Here is an 18,116-nt window from a genome sequence, read left to right as displayed (position 1 = left end):
CCATGTAATGAGTGAGTAGGAACGAGTTAACAGATGAAATAAGTACAAAATTGTCATTTATTAATACAATTGAACTATACTCCACAGTGATGCATCCAAAAAACAAGCTATAAGCTGCATTGGCATAGCAATACCAGTGTTTCCCACAGGATCTTGGTAAAACTGTGGTGGGTGGACCTCTGTCCCTCTAGGGGGGTTCGGGGGCATGCCCCCTCCAAGAAAATTTTGTGCATTTGAATGTTAAATTCATCAATCTGGTGCAGTTTGAGAGTTCAAAATTAAAAAGCTCCAACCCATATTAAGTGTGCAAATTAAACAAAGAAAAAATCAAACCTCTTTTAGTAACAGTGTCTGTCTATATTACACTACTACATAATAATAGTTATAATATTAATATTTATATTAGTTATTATAGTTATTATATTAATATATAATATTGCAAAACAAATGCACTGAAAAATAAAGAAAACTTTCATAATTAGTTTTGTACAAATTTCTAAACTTGAAAGAGATAAGCACATGATCTCTTATTTTGACGGAAACTGCATCAAGCTTTTATTTTGGCGGAAAACATGGATAAAAACGCGTCTCATTAAAGTTCTAGTAAATTTCTGTGATCGTCAACAATGCAGATGTGGAAATAATGCGTAACTGGGTAATGGGTTCCTACACTCATAGCCAAAGTGTTTTGAAAGTAGTTCTGCTTACCGCGGACTCTACACTTTCTCATCTCTCTCCTGATCTTCCTCATCAGCCACTGGAGCTGATGAAGGTCCTGCTGCTGCAGAAAACATAGCCTATATATTTTTTGACACATTTTACAGCATCTGCTTGAAGGGCCTGTATCTATTTTTCACGCTATTTCTCTGTACATTCCTTGCGTTTCTTCTCCATCTCTAGAAGACTATTTTGACAGATACACACTTGACACTGCACGCTCACTCAAAGCCCAAAGGGGGAGGTGTTTAAAGATGTGATTGGGCCAGCCCACTGTCAATCAAGAAAACAACCAATGGGCCGCTGATCTACGGGTTTTCACGGGTTTCAAAAAAACTAACGCTTACTTTTTTTTGACCAATGCATTACACCGGCACTAACCCAGCGCCGTCAATTAAACAAAACAAAACGAATGGGCCGCCGATGTACGAGTTTTATGGGCCGTTAAAAAAAAAAAGTATGAGATGTATCGGCCCAAAAAGCACATCGGCCCACCGGGCATTTGCCCGGTATGCCAGATTACCAGTCCAGCCCTGGTTGTTGTTCATCTGGGTTGTATTTACCTAATTTTAAGACCAAAGAACCAGATAATTTTTTATAATGTCCTGATACGTAAAACCATAGAATTCAAAAAGGGTGTACTTTCTTTTTCACATGACTGAAGTGAGACTATGGAGTACCTCAGTTTTATTTAGAGGCCCAAACTGAGCAAAAACATGCACATTTTTTGCAGTTGCTGTTTTTTATACGGTCAGAAAGTAAGATGAAATTCGGATGTAATACATCAGTAATGACATCTTTATAACAGTGTAACAAACTATGACTTATTTAGATTAAATTTAATTTCTTAGTTGTATGATCAATGCTCTGTATTTTTCATTGTGGGGAGCAAAACATCCAGTATAATGCAATGCACTATAATGCAATACAATAATGATTGCGAGATATAGAAATAAACATTCCTTAAAATGTGTTGTTTCATATTGTATTCCTACAGTTTATAAAATTGACAGCTATGACGCATTTATGATGATGATGGCATCCTGGGAAACTCTAATCCTTCACAATGAACAGCTGGTGTATGGAGTTCATTAAAGATTTGGCATGCCCTATATCTTTTTAGAAGGCCTAGACTTCACTAAAGAATTGTGTTGTGACAGTGCTCACTAAGCATGAAAAATGCACAAAGTGGGCAATGATATTTGTGTGAATATCTTGGGATCAGACTGCCATTCTCCGGGTTCATCTGTTGTGCAATTTAAACACTACTTTATCCATTGCATCTGCATGTGCTTGTCCCAGGAATGCTGTCTGTTTTGATATGGCTCAAAGCATCCTTTTACAATACTCATAAATTTTAATTTTAAAAGGGTCAAATGTTTCTCAACAAAGTTTTCCGTGAAAGTGTTTTTCATTACACAGAATTGGACTAATTTGACAATTAAACATGTTTAAACATTTTACAGTTGATACCTCCGTCAATCAGTCCACAAAATTACATTTTTTTTTACATGAATAAACTGCCTGTAGAAACTTGATTTGCTGTTGCTGATATGCTGCCAAATTAGAGCAAGTGAAATATCCTCGGGCGTGGAAATTTTTAAAAAAATTAATAAAAAGGGTGCTGGAGCACTTTCAATTACAATGTAGACTTTTGGCAGATTACATTTTTTTTTTTGTAGAGAAGCATGATGATTCACCTTGCTCACGTCACAAGTTCCACATTTCACAATAAGGACCTGGCTGACAGTCAGACATGTGGTGATAATTGTCTCCTCACAGAACTTGAACATTCCCTGGCTGAAATTTTTAACACAAGAGCGAATGTGGCCATTTTTAACTTGAATGTGCAAGACTTCTGGTTTCAGCCACTTCTAGTTATTTTAGCTGTACGAAACAGCCCGGTATGTTGCTGGTTAACTGGTATTGGTTTTTGGCTGATAAATCAGATATTTTGCACATTCACAGGAAATGAGCTGAATAAAACACGGCTGTCTACTTTATAGCCCATAAATGCCTGAGGCAAGTTGCTCCTGATTCTGGAAACCCCCTTATGCAAGGACATTACACAGACGATTGATTATTGTCTGAGCACAAAAACCTTATTTCTGTTAAAAAATTACCCTCACTGCACAATCTGAAAACCGCTGTTTTATGTCTGTCTTCATTTTCCTCAAGTATTTAATGTAGAAAGCTTTTGGTTTTTCATCAGATCAAACCACAGTTTAGTAGGAGTTTGGCTGATAACCAGTGTTTTCCCCTGTGGTCTTTAAGTTATGTTTCCTGCCCACAACAACACCCCAATACTCAAGAATTCTGTTCTGACATTTTCTGCAAGTCACATAACCATATTCAGGGGAATCTTTACCCATTACCCATCAACGATCCCTATCTTACAGTGGAAAATGTGAGAGATGTTTGCTCTTTCAGCATCACTGTACACATTAGATAAGGGGACACTAACCTTTATCAAGCCAAAGACCTCTTAGATGGAACAGTTTAAACCTGACCTATAATAACATACGGATATCATATTCATGTATTTACAGACTTTGTCAGGATGCATGCACTGTCATTAATTAAAATAAAATATTTACATTTTTGGCAGGGACACGAGACATTTAGCTGAATTTTTGCTTCTTATCTATGCTTTAACATTAGCTTGGGTTGAACCTATGCCTGACGAATCTTGGTTAACATTAACATCGCTTATACATGTATAGGAAACACAACGCAATTGTAACCAAAGTATGTGTTTGGCTATGTCTAAATGTCAAAATCAAAACATTTTTTAGAATGCATTTCTTTGTGTCCACAGCTTGGAACCAAAGAAAAAAAAAAGAAAAGAAAATCGAGTAGGAGCCAGATCTTCTTTTACAGAACTCTGTCTGTCTGTACTTGCACAGGAAGTTGCACAATGTGTCGTTTTGATTCAGTATCCCCTAAGGCAAGATCAAAGTCCAACCTTTTGTTCTCTAAGTATTATGCAAGTTTCATGATTAATAAGGATGTGTGTTTTGTGCTCAGAGGAAACTGAATTTTTAGCATACTCTCATTTTTTTGCGGTTTCTTCTTGTTGTCTTTCCTCTTTCACTTTTATCATCTTTTGGACACTTTGAATAAGAATAGCTGTCCGTTTCTGCCTGAATTTTGAAATGTGTCATGTAGCAGACTCAGTGACTGTTGGTGCTAGAAGCATCAAACTTTTCACACGCATTTGGCATATTAATTTTACAGTTTCACATTCTCTGATAAGTCATCAGAAATGATTTTATCTTTTTTTTTCATAAAGCTCCTTCTAAAAAGGATGTGCAACCTCACGTCGGAGTACCCCATACGTCTGAAAACCACACACCTGGGTCTATACAGATACAGATATCAGACAAGACATAGGGCCAGTTATCTCTTTTCTTTTATATTGTAGACTTTTTTTCTTTTTTTATTGAGTAGGCCTATTCATAATTTTTTACACTACATCTATATAAAAATACTATTTCAAACCATGTATTCTATTGTACGTTTTAATTTTTTAATGTTGTTGTGTATTGAAAACAATTAGCGATAAACTACACTTTAAGTGCTTTTAAATTAAAAAGAATGTACCTTTTCAAAATGTTTGTTAGCACTTAATTATGTGTCTGTGTCATATTATAGAAGGCAATACATTTACAATAAAATATTGTTGATATTGTTGAAGTAAAAAATATGAAATCCCCTCATTCATGGGGAAAGGGGCATTCTGAGAAATTCTGTGCATGACACATCACATTTAGTTAGAAGAATAAAAAAAAGCCTTTGTTTCTTATTTTTTATCATTTATGTTTATCAGGGTGTTTTCTGTTTTATTATGTTATTCAATAAATGTTGATATTAATTTCCTTTTATGTGTGTTTCAGTAATGGTGCTTTATCTTTGTGTTGGTAACCCCATGCTCTGTCTGTTATTATTGGCCACCAATGCTGGAAAAGCTAATCTGATGAACTTTAGTCCTTCCATTATGTTATTAATAGAACATTTTACAGCTAAAACAGATTTTAACAGTTCAAATATGTAAGCATATTAACATTAAATCATTGAATGACATATACAGGTCCACCAAAATTCTATCTAATAATGCTTGTATTTCTATAGCAACGTTCTGTTGCGTCTTTTGTATGATAAATAAAAATGTTGACTTGCATTGAGATCTGTTTCAGGTTACTGAAATCAAGAGTTTACAGTGATGATAATCTTGACAGGTGTACATGCTGTATAAACCTGCTATTTCCTCTGAAATTCTTGGTGAGTGATAAACTTTAAAGCATTCAAAGTCTTCTTCCCACATGAAACGCTTTCTAAGGAGTGTACAAGGTAGCCAATTAGTTAAAGGGTATTTCACAGGCCGCTAGAAGAATAGGGCAGAAAAGCATGTATGAAGATGAACAGGTTCCACAAGACTGATTGGAAATTCTGCTGATAAAAAAATGTGACTGCTTAATGCTTATACATGCCAAAAAACAAAAAAAACATTAAAGTGGCACTGTTTACATGGAAAACAGATGGATTAGAAGCGAGTAAAAAATAATAGTCTATATTCAATGGCCCAGATAAAGTAATTGGACACTTTAACCTTAGTTAAAAATCTATGTGTGTAAAGGTATCCAAATACTGTTTGGGGCCATCCATTTATTATCCGATCAAATACTAAATATTAACTCCATCTACCTAATAATCAAAGGCAAAAAAATGCTAGGAAGTCAAGTGTATGACGGGAACTATGGAAGTTATGGGAATTCTCACTTGACTTGGGAAATTCTCCATTGTCTTTTTCAGGATGTACGTTCACCGTCTAGGGATATGAGTGGGATCTGGAGTTAATGTGAGGAAAATTATGACTCAGTCACTGATGTTTATCATTTCAGAAAGTTCCATTTGAGTCTTTTAAGGTATGCATCTTCTTTGCTTCACTGGGAATTTTTTGTAGCAAAATTAAAATGTATGGAATCTGATCAAATATTTCTTGTTTTTTTTTTTCTTGTTTTTTATGTCTGGTGATATAAACAGTTCCAGTGCCACAATTTCTAGGACTATGATGTCTTAATTGAATTTATTAATACTAAGTCATTTTAATGTTGAGTTATTTTAGCTAACTTCTTTTTATTCTCTATTATTCTCTATTTATTCTCTAACGTCTCTTCCCTTTATTATCTATATTTTCACTTTATTCAGACTTTACTCATAGAACTGCGCTATAAACATTTTTATTAAAGTTTTCTTACTGTGCAAAATGAAAGTAAACACAAACACTGTATTTATAGTATTGACTTCATAGTTTTATTTCCGTTAGTTTTGTAAAATCTGTTCTTCATGATCCACAGATATTTCATGTTCCAAAACATTTAGTATCAAAACAGGCTTTTAAAAAAATAATACAAATAAATAAAAAGCAGGTTGAGGTTAACAAATGTGCTTCATATAGTCCATACACATAGCATTTTCATATCTCTTATCATTTTTCTTTCAGTCACACTTAAATACAGATGTTCAATAAATAGACAGTTTCATTAATTTAACACATAAACTATAATGCAACTTTTATAACAGTTTTAGAGTCAAAGGTATTCATTCATAGAATGATAATGCACTTTTTACAAAAAAGACAAATGAAATCAGTTCATGTAGCTTGTTCCAGTTATTCAGTTCATTCAGAGTGCAGTGTCCCAAAGAGCTTGTCCCAGTGAGTGAAGTATGGAGCGTAGTTGGACTTGAACTTCTGATGGTGGACATCATGGTGTGGAGCTCCTCCATACAGTCCAAAAGGCACCAGTCTGTGTGTCGCCCATGGCAGGTCATAGCCACAGTGGTCCTCAACTGACAACCACATGTTCAGCATATGGAAAAGCATCTCTGTCATAGGATGAACCCCTAGTAACATGGGATTCACTGCAGCGAAGAAACCCAAAGACAGAGTCTCCCAAGCTCCTGAGTACTCAGTGGCCAGGGCGAAGGTGGACGTGTATTTGTGATGCACCTTGTGGAAAGTGCGGTAGAGCCAGGGTACTTTGTGATGCAGAAGATGCCATACAAAGTACTGGAAGTCAAAGAGAAGCAGGCAGGCAGCGAGGTCCCAGATGACTCGCAGGACCCCAGGTGCCATCGCTGGGTAGCTGACTGGTCTCCAGTACCAGTTCAGGACACTCAGCGGGAAGATGTACACAGCATGATTGTAGAGGGAGAGCGCGAGGCAGCTCCAAATCATAGTCCAAGACACGTTGGTTTTCTGTTGAATCTTGTATCTCCTTATCAGTGCTACCCTAGGAGACAGGGCATCCAGAATGACAAAAGGCAGGCAGAAGCTCATGTAGACTGTAAAAGAGAAGAGCACAGGGAAATATGGAGACCTTAGCATGGCCTCGTACTGCATAATGCAGCCCCAGATGTGCTGTAGTTCAAACATTTTTTGGCAGTTCAGTGTCTGAATGGCAGCACATGGCTTCTGTGGAGCTTATATGTAGTATAAAAGACCCGCCCCTTTACTACGCTCTCTGCCCTAAATGGTTCTTCCTGTTGGAATTTCCAGGAAATTTTGTGGTAGTGTGTGTGTGTGTGAAGATCTAAGAGAGGTTATCTGCGTAGCTCATATATTAATCAGATAGGTAATGATAAACCATAATTTATAAATATAAAATCCTGAAATGCTGTAGAGACTGAAAACTACTTTTTTTATATACAAAAAAAAAATGGTTAACTACAACAATTGTATAATTGAAAACGAGGATGGAAAGACACTGTATTTAAATCACAGTGCAGACATAATAGCGAAACAAACAAAAAGAGTAAGTTAAAAAATTCAGAACCTGTAAACGAACTTACGATAAGTCAATGGCACAACCAGTTATTCTGTTTAGAAAGCAGCTCAAGGAGTAAATATCACCCAGTCCCACTTCATATTCATATTCAACACTTTGGTAGGCTACTGTAAACCTGGCAAAATATTCATTAATCCTACGAAAATAGGAATTTAAAATTTCCGTGCGTCACCTTAACGTTTATAGAGTAGCCTACCTAGAGGAATAGCAATGAGACAGTGGGACAGTTATTTCAGTTTTACCATGTAACACCGCCACCTGCTGTTTATAACAGGCTACTGCAGATGCTGAAACGAGTCAAGATTTTTGCTACGTCATTTGGAGTTGTCACACACGACAGTGTGCTTGTGAAAAATGTGTAATGGAAAGACAGACAGTCAGACAGACAGACAAACAAATAATATAGGCTAGTTAGCTAAAACTACACAGCACATTAAAAATATAGCCCACTAAATGCGAGAATGTAATTTATTAAGTTGAGTTACTTATGATAAAATTACACATATGCTATTGCATTACAGGGAAAAATTTGCAGTGTATAGGCCTAATATGAAAAAAAAAAAAATGTATGATATCCAAGTGATTTCTATTTTAGATTTATCTAGGCTATTTAAACAGTGTTTAGAATCCTACTTTAGGCTACTTCACAATTCATTCATTCATTCATTCATTCATTTCATTCATTCATTCATTCATTCATTCAACAAGATAACCGACAACCGGAAAATAAATGAACAATATAGGCTACCGTCATTATGGGTTAATGACATATAAAAAAATCAAAAGTGATTTAGAACAACACATCTTCTTTTTACAGCGTATCACGAAAGCGAAACTTATCTCTCTGTTTTTTTTTTGCTTTCGTTTTCGTGACATCGAATCTTTCAGAAGGCTAGCAGTTTCAACAGAAAAGAACACATCCTCGTGAAATGAGGTAGGAGAAGCACCTATTGCAACATTTATAAACTAAACGTGTAGTTAAAATATATCCTGTTGCATTTGCATGTGCTAATAAAATAATGCTGTCTAAAACGTCTACGAAAGACCGAATAGCAGAATGTCAACATATAGCCTAATTTACTGTATTATGTTCTTCGATTATTATAGGCCTATATATCCTAGTTATTATACCGGTAACACTTTGCAATAGCCTAATGTTCATTAGTTAGCATTAGTTAATGTTTTTGTAATTTGTTACAGTATTAATCTTTGTTAATGTTATTTAATAAAAAAAAAAAAACAGCTGTTCATTGTTTGTTCATGTTAGTTCACAGTGCATTAACTAATGTTAACAAATACAACCTTTGATTTTAATAACATAATAGTAAATGTTAAAGTTAATATTTACTATGATAAATGCTAAAGAAGTATTGTTCTTAGTTCATGTTAACTAAGGTAGTTAACTAATGTTAAAGGGATAGTTCACTTTGAAATTAAATTTTGGTATGTTTTAGCTTACCTCAAGGGCATCCAAGATGTAGGTGTCTTTTTTTCCGCAGTAGTTTCAATTTAGATATTTTTAGGTCAAACCGTTCTTGTCTGACAGTCATATCATGCAGGTCTATGGTCACTGTCTCAAAGAGCATGCACAGTGTCCAAATTAAAACAATTCCCCATCGTCCAAATTAAACAATTCCCCATCGTAAGTACACATTGATGGCCTAAGACACGAAACGAGCGGTTTGTGTGAGAAAACGAACAGTATTTATATCGTTTTTACCTCTTATACACAGCCACGTCCAAGTGATCTGAGGGCGCGAGCGCATCCTGGTGTGTGACGTGTACACAGACTGGTGCATAGATATATACACTAGAATAGATGCCGCCTTGCCTACGGCATTCGTTCCAATGAACTGCCGTAGCCAAGGCGACATCTAGTGTATATGTCTATGCACCAGTCTGCGCACACGACACACAGCAGGATGCGCTCGCGCCCTCAGATCACTTGGACGTGGCTGTGTATAAGAGGTAAAAACGATATAAATACTGTTCGTTTTCTCACACAAACCGCTCGTTTCGTGTCTTAGGCCATCAATGTGTACTTACGATGGGGAATTGTTTAATTTGGACGATGGGGAATTGTTTTAATTTGGACACTGTGCATGTTCTTTGAGACAGTGACCATAGACCTGCATGATATGACTGTCAGACAAGAACGGTTTGACCTAAAAATATCTAAATTGAAACTACTGCGGAAAAAAAGACACCTACATCTTGGATGCCCTTGAGGTAAGCTAAAACATACCAAAATTTAATTTCAAAGTGAACTATCCCTTTAACTAATGAACCTTATTGTAAAGTGTTACCATTATATCTTTAGCATATCTAAATTAGTTATGCAAAATAATATGAGCACATATGCTATTGTTAATCCTAACAAAATTCAGTTATGAAGAGATTGTTTATTTCTTTTTCTCATGTCTCCAGCCACGAAAACATGGAAGCAAAGCTCAGGCAGCTGGAGTGTCTTTTTACATGGGGTGTAGAAAAATCAGACATAAGAGATTTGAACAGCTTACCAGACAAACTCCATGACAGGGTCAAATTTTTTCCACAAAAGTACCATGCCACGTATTTCAACCTTCTGGCTTTTATTAGCCACTTGGAGGGTAAAACCGAGACTGCGCTGGACTACCTTCAGAAGGCTGAATTGGCATTAAAGGAAGACAAGCAAAAGGAAACTGCGTTCCTGGTGACATTCTCCAGCTTTGCATGGGTGCACTATCACTTACAGAGGCTAAATGATGCAGACGATTACTTGAACAAAGTGAAAAGTATCTGCAAGGACATAACGGGTTCATCAGATTACTCCTGCAGCTTGCCTGTAGTACATGGTGAGAAAGCCTGGAGCTTTCTGAGACTTGGAGGAACATTCTATGAGCAAGCAAAAGAGAGTTTCTCTAAGGCTCTTGAGGCAGAACCAGACAACATTTTGTTTAATGTGGGCTACGCAATAGTGCTTTACAGGATAGACGGCATAAACAAAGCAGAAGACACTGGAACAGTCACCCAACAGCTTAGAAAAGCTCTCAGCCTGGAGCCCACAAACACTGAGATCATGGTACTTTTAGCTCTGAAACTCCAGAGGTCAAGAAGACAGGAAGCCCAGAACCTTATAAAAGCGGCCCTCCGGATGTCTCCTGGTGTTCCACAAGTAACCAGATACATTGCCAAATACTTCAGGGCCGAGGGATCCATTGAAGAGTCACTGTCTGTCCTCAAGATGGCAGTAGAGCTAGCTCCAAACTCCTCCTTTCTGCACCATCAAATTGGCCTTTGCCATAAACAACAGCTTATTCAGATGTCTGAGGAGAGGAGGGCCGGGAGGCACATTCCTGAGGCTCAAAAAGCCTCTAAGGTGGCTGAATGTATTCATCACTTCTCAAAGGCTGTCGAGCTGAAGCCTAGCAATATTTATGGCAAAGTGAATTTAGCAACGGCATATGGTGAGAACCGGCAACTTGGAAAGGCAGAGAAGATCTTTAGCAGCCTGATAGATGACAAAGCTCTCAGTGAGTCTGATAAGCAGCACTGCCACACATGCTATGGTTTGTTCTTGCTTTACAAGAAAAAGAATGAAGACAAAGCAGTCGGTCAGTTCAAAGCAGCATATATGATTCCAGCCAACACCTATGAAAGGAAACAAGCTGGCAAGAAGCTCAGACTGATAGCAGAGAGGAATCTCAAAGCCAAGAAGAAAGTCAGAGAAGCATCTGAGATTTTGGCCTTCATATCTTCTGAAGACAAGCAGGAGACACAAGCAAAGGAGTCTTTGCCCAGCAGCAACACTACTCATAATGAGGAGCTGTCAAAAAATCTTAACTAATTTCTTGCTTGTCCATATATTTATCAAAAAAAATATAAGGCTACTAATATTTACTTATTCATTTACCTTTATTTATCAGATGCTTTTATCCAAAGCAACAAATGAGGAACATTGCACACTATTCATAAGAGCTAACAATATTTGCAGGACACAATGTCATAAGCTAGAACAGTACAAAAAAGCAGAAATAAAATGAAAAAAAGTAAAAAATAAAACATAACTTAGTCTTACTAACCCGACTAACTCTACTAACACTAACCAATCTCAGACCAGCACTGCTTCTCACTCAAACATCAAAATAAACCAAATTATCAAACAATCTAAAAATACATATCTGGAACATTGGGATCAGGAAACTAAAACACAAAGTAAATTACGATTGACGAAATACACAGAACGTTCTTAAGAACTTCCACAATTATATAAGTCACTTGTTGGTGTGTCGTTATCGTCAATGTCCTGAGGGAGCTTTAAAAGCATCAATAATGTAATACTTAGTTTATAATCAGAATAAAGTCACTTTAATATTCAGGCCTAGCATTACTAGCATGAATAGTCAGGCCTAGCGTTACTGTGGAAACAGAGCAGGGCTGAGAGCCAGAGACACGTTGTTGTTTTTATTACACATATATAAGTCAGCCTCTGCCGCTCCTTTTGCTTTGTTTTTTATGCATATTTTATGATTAAATAATATTTTATTATCAAATTACCTTTATGATTGAACTAGAACTTTCTTACAGTAAAGTGCACTCTAAAAAAAATCCGTAAAAATAGGGCACAATGTACTGTATTAATTTAACAGAATTTTCCGTATTTAAAATATATATATATATATATATATAGGTGTTTTACCTGTATTTTTTAATTTTGCACTTCAATTACGTTGTGTTTTAGGGATAACTAGGGAAATACATGCATGTGACACAATTCCAAATTGTACTTAAAATCTGAGGTGTACAGGGTGAACAAGAGTGATTTCAGTGCTGTTTTACTTGGTCAAAACAATCTAAAATATGTTTGAGTGTGGTGAAAGTTGTTATAACGTGACTCGTGCACTAGCTTTGTGGCTGGTATGAGACACTTGTTGCACATTGCAGTATAAGCTAGATCGATATCAGAATATCATTAGAAAAAGCTGCATGGCTTGTGTTGCTAAATGGAATGCAATTCATTGTAAAAATAAATTGTATGGTGGAGAAAACTCTGTATTACTGTTACTACAAATAAAGCTCTTTCTGAGTATGCTATGTTAGCCACTTGACAAAATAGTGTTGTCTCTAAAGCATGGTACAAACATGTTTCTTGCGGTAAATCAAGCGATTTAAACAATATGACTTCCGCGTTGAACTATATAACAATGAATTGTTTTCTGTCTATAAAAGTATCCATAGTTGCTAACCTGTCTAATAAAATGCATAACATATAAAGCGTCTTTGTTGTTTCCATGGTTTCTATGAAAAATCAAGGGTATAGCATGGATATGACATCATTGGCAGGCGATGCAATGACACGGGCCGTTACACTGGTTAAAATAGCTGATTTCTCTGGATTTAAACATTATAGGAATCATTTGGGATAATGTAAGTACAAAAGTCAACAAAATATATAACATTGTTTTAGTGTTTTTTGGATATTTTAATCCAGACATATTTTGCCTTTAACAGATATCAGAAAGTAACAAATAAAAGATACAGTATATATATATATATTTATCTGTTACTTTCTGATATCTGTTAAGCCTCATATCTATAGCTGAACATGACAGTAAATGAGAAAATTAGATATGTAGAAAAAGCATGACACCAGATACCAGATGACTGAGAATGGTTTATAGACCATCCTTTATTTAACTAGCAAATATCACACATCGCCTGAGGCAGCCTTTAGCTCTCTCTTTCCAAATGTATTCAGCCAAGGTTTCAGTTTCTATTCTGAGTTTGACCCTCCCATTTCTTGGAGAAGACAATAAAGCCTGCTCGCACTATCCTCATCAGACTTCTGAAACATTTATCGCACAGACGTCGATGTTGAGGTAAATATGTCTACAATTACAAAGGTTTTGCAGTTGGCCTGCACAATTTTTAAGAAAAGTTATTTATTTAGGCTACGTTTTTATTGTTGCATTATTTTCCTGTTATCACTGTAAAGATGCAACAATATTGTAAAAAGCGCTATATAAATAAAGGTGACTTTGACTTTTGATTTTATATTGATGCCATAATAAGTAACCCATTTATTTATTTCAAATCTATGATACATATCTGTAGTAAACAGCACAGCATACAGAAATATACTCTTGCAAATTGAAAATATAGTTTGCTTAAGCCCTAAAATGCCAAAGTGTAAAATGTACTTTAAGGGGAAAGAAAATTTCCAATTTTTGGTGAAAAGAAATATATTTAAATAAAAAATATATTAATAAAAATAGCCAAAATACATGAGAAAATACAAGTAACTACAAATAATATACTTTAAAATCGATTTTAGATCTCTATCTATATCTATTTTTGGAAAGTTTTTGCATATTTTGAATATCTTTCCATATGGGAATTTACTTTTCGTTTTTTCAGTATGGAACCTGAGAGAACTTTGAGAACAAAACTTCACCAGCTGGAATGTCACTTCACCTGGGCTCTGATAAAAGACGATATAGATCTAAAGGATGTTCTCAATAGACTGCAGGAACAGATTAAAATGGACCTTGGAAAGAAAGAAAGACTTGCCCGAACTTACAGTGCTTTGGCATATGTCCAATTCCTTCTGGGGTTTCACGAGGAGGCACATAACAACCTCATGACATCCGTGGAGCTCCACATAGAATGCCAAAGGGATGAATTTCACAAGACTCTGATTGTAACTTATGGAAACCTTGCCTGGTTAAACTACCACATGAAGAACTACACAGAGTGTGAAAGTTACCTGATGAAGCTTCAGAAGATAACCGAAACATTTCCAAAAGAGGCTTCATCTGTTCCAGAGGTGCTTGGTGAGAAGGGATGGACTTTTCTTAAATTCTCACAGAAATATTACAACAGAGCCAAAGAATGTTTCAGGAAGGCTTTAGAATTGGAACCAGATGAAGGTGAGTGGAACACTGGTTATGCCATTGCTCTGTATCGCACCGAATTTGAGAGTATGGAGTGCACTTCGGAGGATTCGCCAACAATCAAGCAACTGAGACGGGCCATTGACAAGAATCCAGATGACGACGTTCTCAAGGTCCTCTTAAGCTTGCGACTGATTGTTTACAAGAAGAACAAAGAAGCTGAAAGCTGGGTAGAAAAGGCTTTAGAAAGATCTCCAGATCACCCACATGTAAACCGATATGTTGGAAAATTCTTCAGGAATCAAGGGTCTACGGACAGGTCGATCACTCTGTTGAAGCGAGCACTTGAACACTCACCCAATTCAAGTTTCATACATCATCAGTTGGCTCTCTGCTATAAGCAGAAGAAAATCCAACTTCTGCAGGAACAAAGTCACCATGCCAAGGGTTCAAGAATTCAACAGATTCGAGATCAATGCATCTACCATTTAGAAAAGGCTACCAGCCTGACGACCTCCTTCGTTTCTGCAATGAGCGACCTAGCGCTGCTGTACGGAGAGAACCACGACATGCCTCGGGCTGAGGAGCTGTTTCAGGTCACTTTCAAAACAGCTGAAGAGAAAAACGATAATTTGCATGTGGTTCATTTTTATTATGCTGAATTCCAGCTACATTGCCACAAATGTGAGCCATTAGCTATCAAACACTACATGAAATGTCTGAAGATGAGCCCCAATTCAATCGAAGGGAAGAGAAGCGGCAAAAATTTGAAGGGGATCGCTGAGAAACGGATTCGGAGAAAATCGCAGGAAGGGGAGGCTTATGGGATACTAGGGTTCCTTCATAAGGAAAAAGGAGAGACACGTCAAGCCATTGAGTGCTATGAGAAAGCTCTGAGTTATGAAGACAAAGATGAGTTCCTCAGTAACCTTTGTGCACTCAGGCTGTCCTTACAGTAAAGTCATCACAAATGACATGATTACACAATTATGCAATATGCATTTGTGTGTGCTTCATGAAATGAAAGCTTTAGCATAAGTTCTGCCGGGAAGACTCAATTGTTACGTCACTTTACCTTCTCATCTATCCAATCACATTCTAATACTCGTGGTATAAAAGATTATAAAAGATACTTACACACGTTTGAGTTCGCAAATGCTGACGCTTCCATTCACCTCCATCCTCCCCACCACCTCCAAGACTGATCCTTCCCTCCATCCTCCCCACCACCACCAGGATGGTCCATTCCCATACCTCACAGGGGGTCGGCTGCGTCCCTGCCTTTGTCTTCTGGCAGGATATGCAGAGTCCGGACCCTCAGATTGCGAGCTACGGACGGGGCCTACGCCAAAAAAACTTTATTGCTTGCTGGGCTGTTAATAAATGTATAATTGTCACAGTATTTATTCTCCCGAGTCTTTCTGGTAGAAATGGCACTTTATGACTATTTATGACTGTATAAAGGAGATTAAGAAAAATATTGTCAGAATATATATATATATATAATATATTGTATGTTTTAAGATTTGACTAACAAAGGCCCAACATAGTTGTAAAATATTAAAAATTATGTCATAGGCTACTTATAAACTGTCATACTTTATTCAAAAGGCACTTTAAACAAAGAGTTTGAAAGTTGAAATAAAATAAAATTCATAATGTATACAATGCTTGTTTGTTTGTCTGTTTTTTATTTATTGTCCATATACAGATCAAAACCTATGCAGTTACAAAGTTAAATAGTTTCCTTTCAAATCCCTAAGAGTCTAATGTAATGATTGCATTTCAATGTGACATGCATTTTCTTCCATACATCAGAACACCTTGGAGCAAACAAGTAAAAAAAACATTAATTTAATGCTATTACGTGCCCTCCATAAAAGAAAACATAAATCAGGAGCTGGTAAAAAACAACATTTGCTTGCAAAAAGCTACCTTTAAAACTACCATCCAGAGACCTCGATCAATACAATCCAAATGACAGCCTCACCCACGGATATTCAAACACATCCTAAATATTTAATATTTACTGAGCGCAACACAGTGCTGTATTTGATTACATTTTGAGGTGTAGATTGAGTGGATCATATTTCATTCTGGCACAAATAATACATTGTAAACTAAAGTGTTGCTTTTTAATTATGGCACAATTTCTAAAGGTCCTTAATGAAAAAACAATGCCATAAGTCTATTGCATTTAACATTGTTCTTTCTAACAATATTTACATGTTTTATCACTGGCAAGCAGGCAAGTTGTATAGCTCTGCTTCCTCAAATGTACACAAAAATGATTTTAAAATGATTTGTTAGCATTCAAAAACTGAATTATGATTAGCAGTAGTTTGCTTCCACCGTGATTATTTAACTGGCATGCCCACCACCCAAGAAGTCTCAAAGAAAAAGAAAAAAAGAAGACCTAAATCGACATATGGGCTCATTTCTATTGCTCACTTGAGTTGCTAAATAGCTGACATATCCTTTTGATTCAGTTGATTCAGGTGTTATACCTAATTCTGTGACCCAACCGAATTCTGTGACCTTAAGCGCTGTAGTGACGAAAGGTTAAGGCCCAGATATACTCACGGCCAAGTTCTTTTTCGTTCTTTGCTTTGGGGTAAAAAGAAGGTTGAAATAACGAGCATCATGACACCGCCTAGGCTGCTGAGAGCGGCGTTTAGATTAATATGTTAATATGTTCAGCACGCTTTCCTTTAAAAAAAAAAAAAGCACAAAAAGCACAAAAATGACACCAGTGAGAAAACAGTAGTGAAGAAAGCATCTGATCATTAGTGATGTGGATGTTTCCACGAGCTCTGCAATTCTACTTTCTAGTAAAGTCACGTCACTTTATACAATAGATTGTTTAAAAGCATAAAAGTATAGGCCTAGCCTTACAGTAAAAAAAAAAAAAGAAAAAAAAAGTGTCAGTATCTCTTTCAATTACAATTCGAACTTTTCTGTCTATAGAGCAGAAAATTTAACTATAAAGCAGCTCATGAGCTCAGAGTCATATTTTTTTACTCGCGGACATCCTGCCTCGAGGGACTAAACAGAAGAAATTAACCGGAGAAGATTTCAACAAAAAGAAGGCAGAGCCTCAGAGCACACCTACCTATTACGTAATCGCCAAGGACCAATAGTAGAGGTGTTTACTAGCCAGAGCAAACTTTTCCAGAAAGTTAGCATTGGCAAGCTGTTTCGAACTCCCGAATGAACACAAAACAAACTTGCTTTGCCCTGATTTTGTTCGAAATGATGCAACACAAGTTTGTTCTTCGATTTCGCTTGAAGTAGCCTATTGGGGTCTTTAGGGTTAAAGGATTGGGATTATAGGTCAATATGGAGCCTACGGTCACATAATTCGGTGAGTCACAGACTTCGGAACAACACCGGTATTCCACGCACACATAATAATTCCATGCAAACTTGATAAGGACCCAGGCCTTCTCACCAGGCACATCGTGATTAAAGGACATTTGCAAAAAAAAAGAGTTGCATTTGTGAGGTCCTGCCTTCATCCCGCATCATAGTTGTGCTGAAGTTTAGTCAGATGAGCTATGTTTGTCTGATTTTCTTATTGCATGTGATCCAGCTGGGCCAGTTCATTGAGAGATTTGTCCTCTGTACAACTGCATTGGGTAAGAAGTTAAGTGATCCAGAATGCTGGCTTCAAATCATG

At 36.6% G+C, this 18,116-nt stretch overlaps 3 protein-coding genes across 3 annotated transcripts; 2 read left to right on the top strand and 1 right to left on the bottom strand.

The window, feature by feature from the left end:
- Nucleotides 1–5,746: 5,746 nt before the first annotated feature.
- On the bottom strand, nt 5,747–7,174 carry ch25h (cholesterol 25-hydroxylase). The gene has a single exon (XM_079851390.1). It carries the CDS (start codon nt 7,151–7,153, stop codon nt 6,398–6,400), a length of 756 nt encoding a protein of 251 aa, XP_079707516.1. The 5' UTR covers nt 7,154–7,174; the 3' UTR covers nt 5,747–6,397.
- Nucleotides 7,175–8,425: 1,251 nt separating this feature from the next.
- On the top strand, nt 8,426–11,704 carry ifit9 (interferon-induced protein with tetratricopeptide repeats 9). The gene is made up of 2 exons (XM_079852241.1): nt 8,426–8,499; nt 9,993–11,704. Exons 1-2 carry the CDS (start codon nt 8,495–8,497, stop codon nt 11,389–11,391), a joined length of 1,404 nt encoding a protein of 467 aa, XP_079708367.1. The 5' UTR covers nt 8,426–8,494; the 3' UTR covers nt 11,392–11,704.
- Nucleotides 11,705–13,352: 1,648 nt separating this feature from the next.
- On the top strand, nt 13,353–15,980 carry ifit10 (interferon-induced protein with tetratricopeptide repeats 10). Its single transcript, XM_079852165.1, has 2 exons — nt 13,353–13,423; nt 13,962–15,980. The coding sequence occupies exons 1-2, from the start codon at nt 13,416–13,418 to the stop codon at nt 15,394–15,396; spliced, it is 1,443 nt and encodes a 480-aa protein (XP_079708291.1). The 5' UTR covers nt 13,353–13,415; the 3' UTR covers nt 15,397–15,980.
- Nucleotides 15,981–18,116: the final 2,136 nt, after the last annotated feature.

Source organism: Squalius cephalus, assembly GCF_949319135.1.
Source record: "Squalius cephalus genome assembly, chromosome: 19".
NCBI classification, from domain to species: Eukaryota; Metazoa; Chordata; class Actinopteri; order Cypriniformes; family Leuciscidae; genus Squalius; species Squalius cephalus.
Note: the sequence above shows the minus strand (reverse complement) of the source record. Positions and strands in the feature narration are given on the sequence as shown.

Bases quoted from the DNA above. Each gene is read 5' to 3' on its own strand.
- ch25h (XM_079851390.1), bottom strand. From the start codon at position 7,153: ATGTTTGAACTACAGCACATCTGGGGCTGCATTATGCAGTACGAGGCC.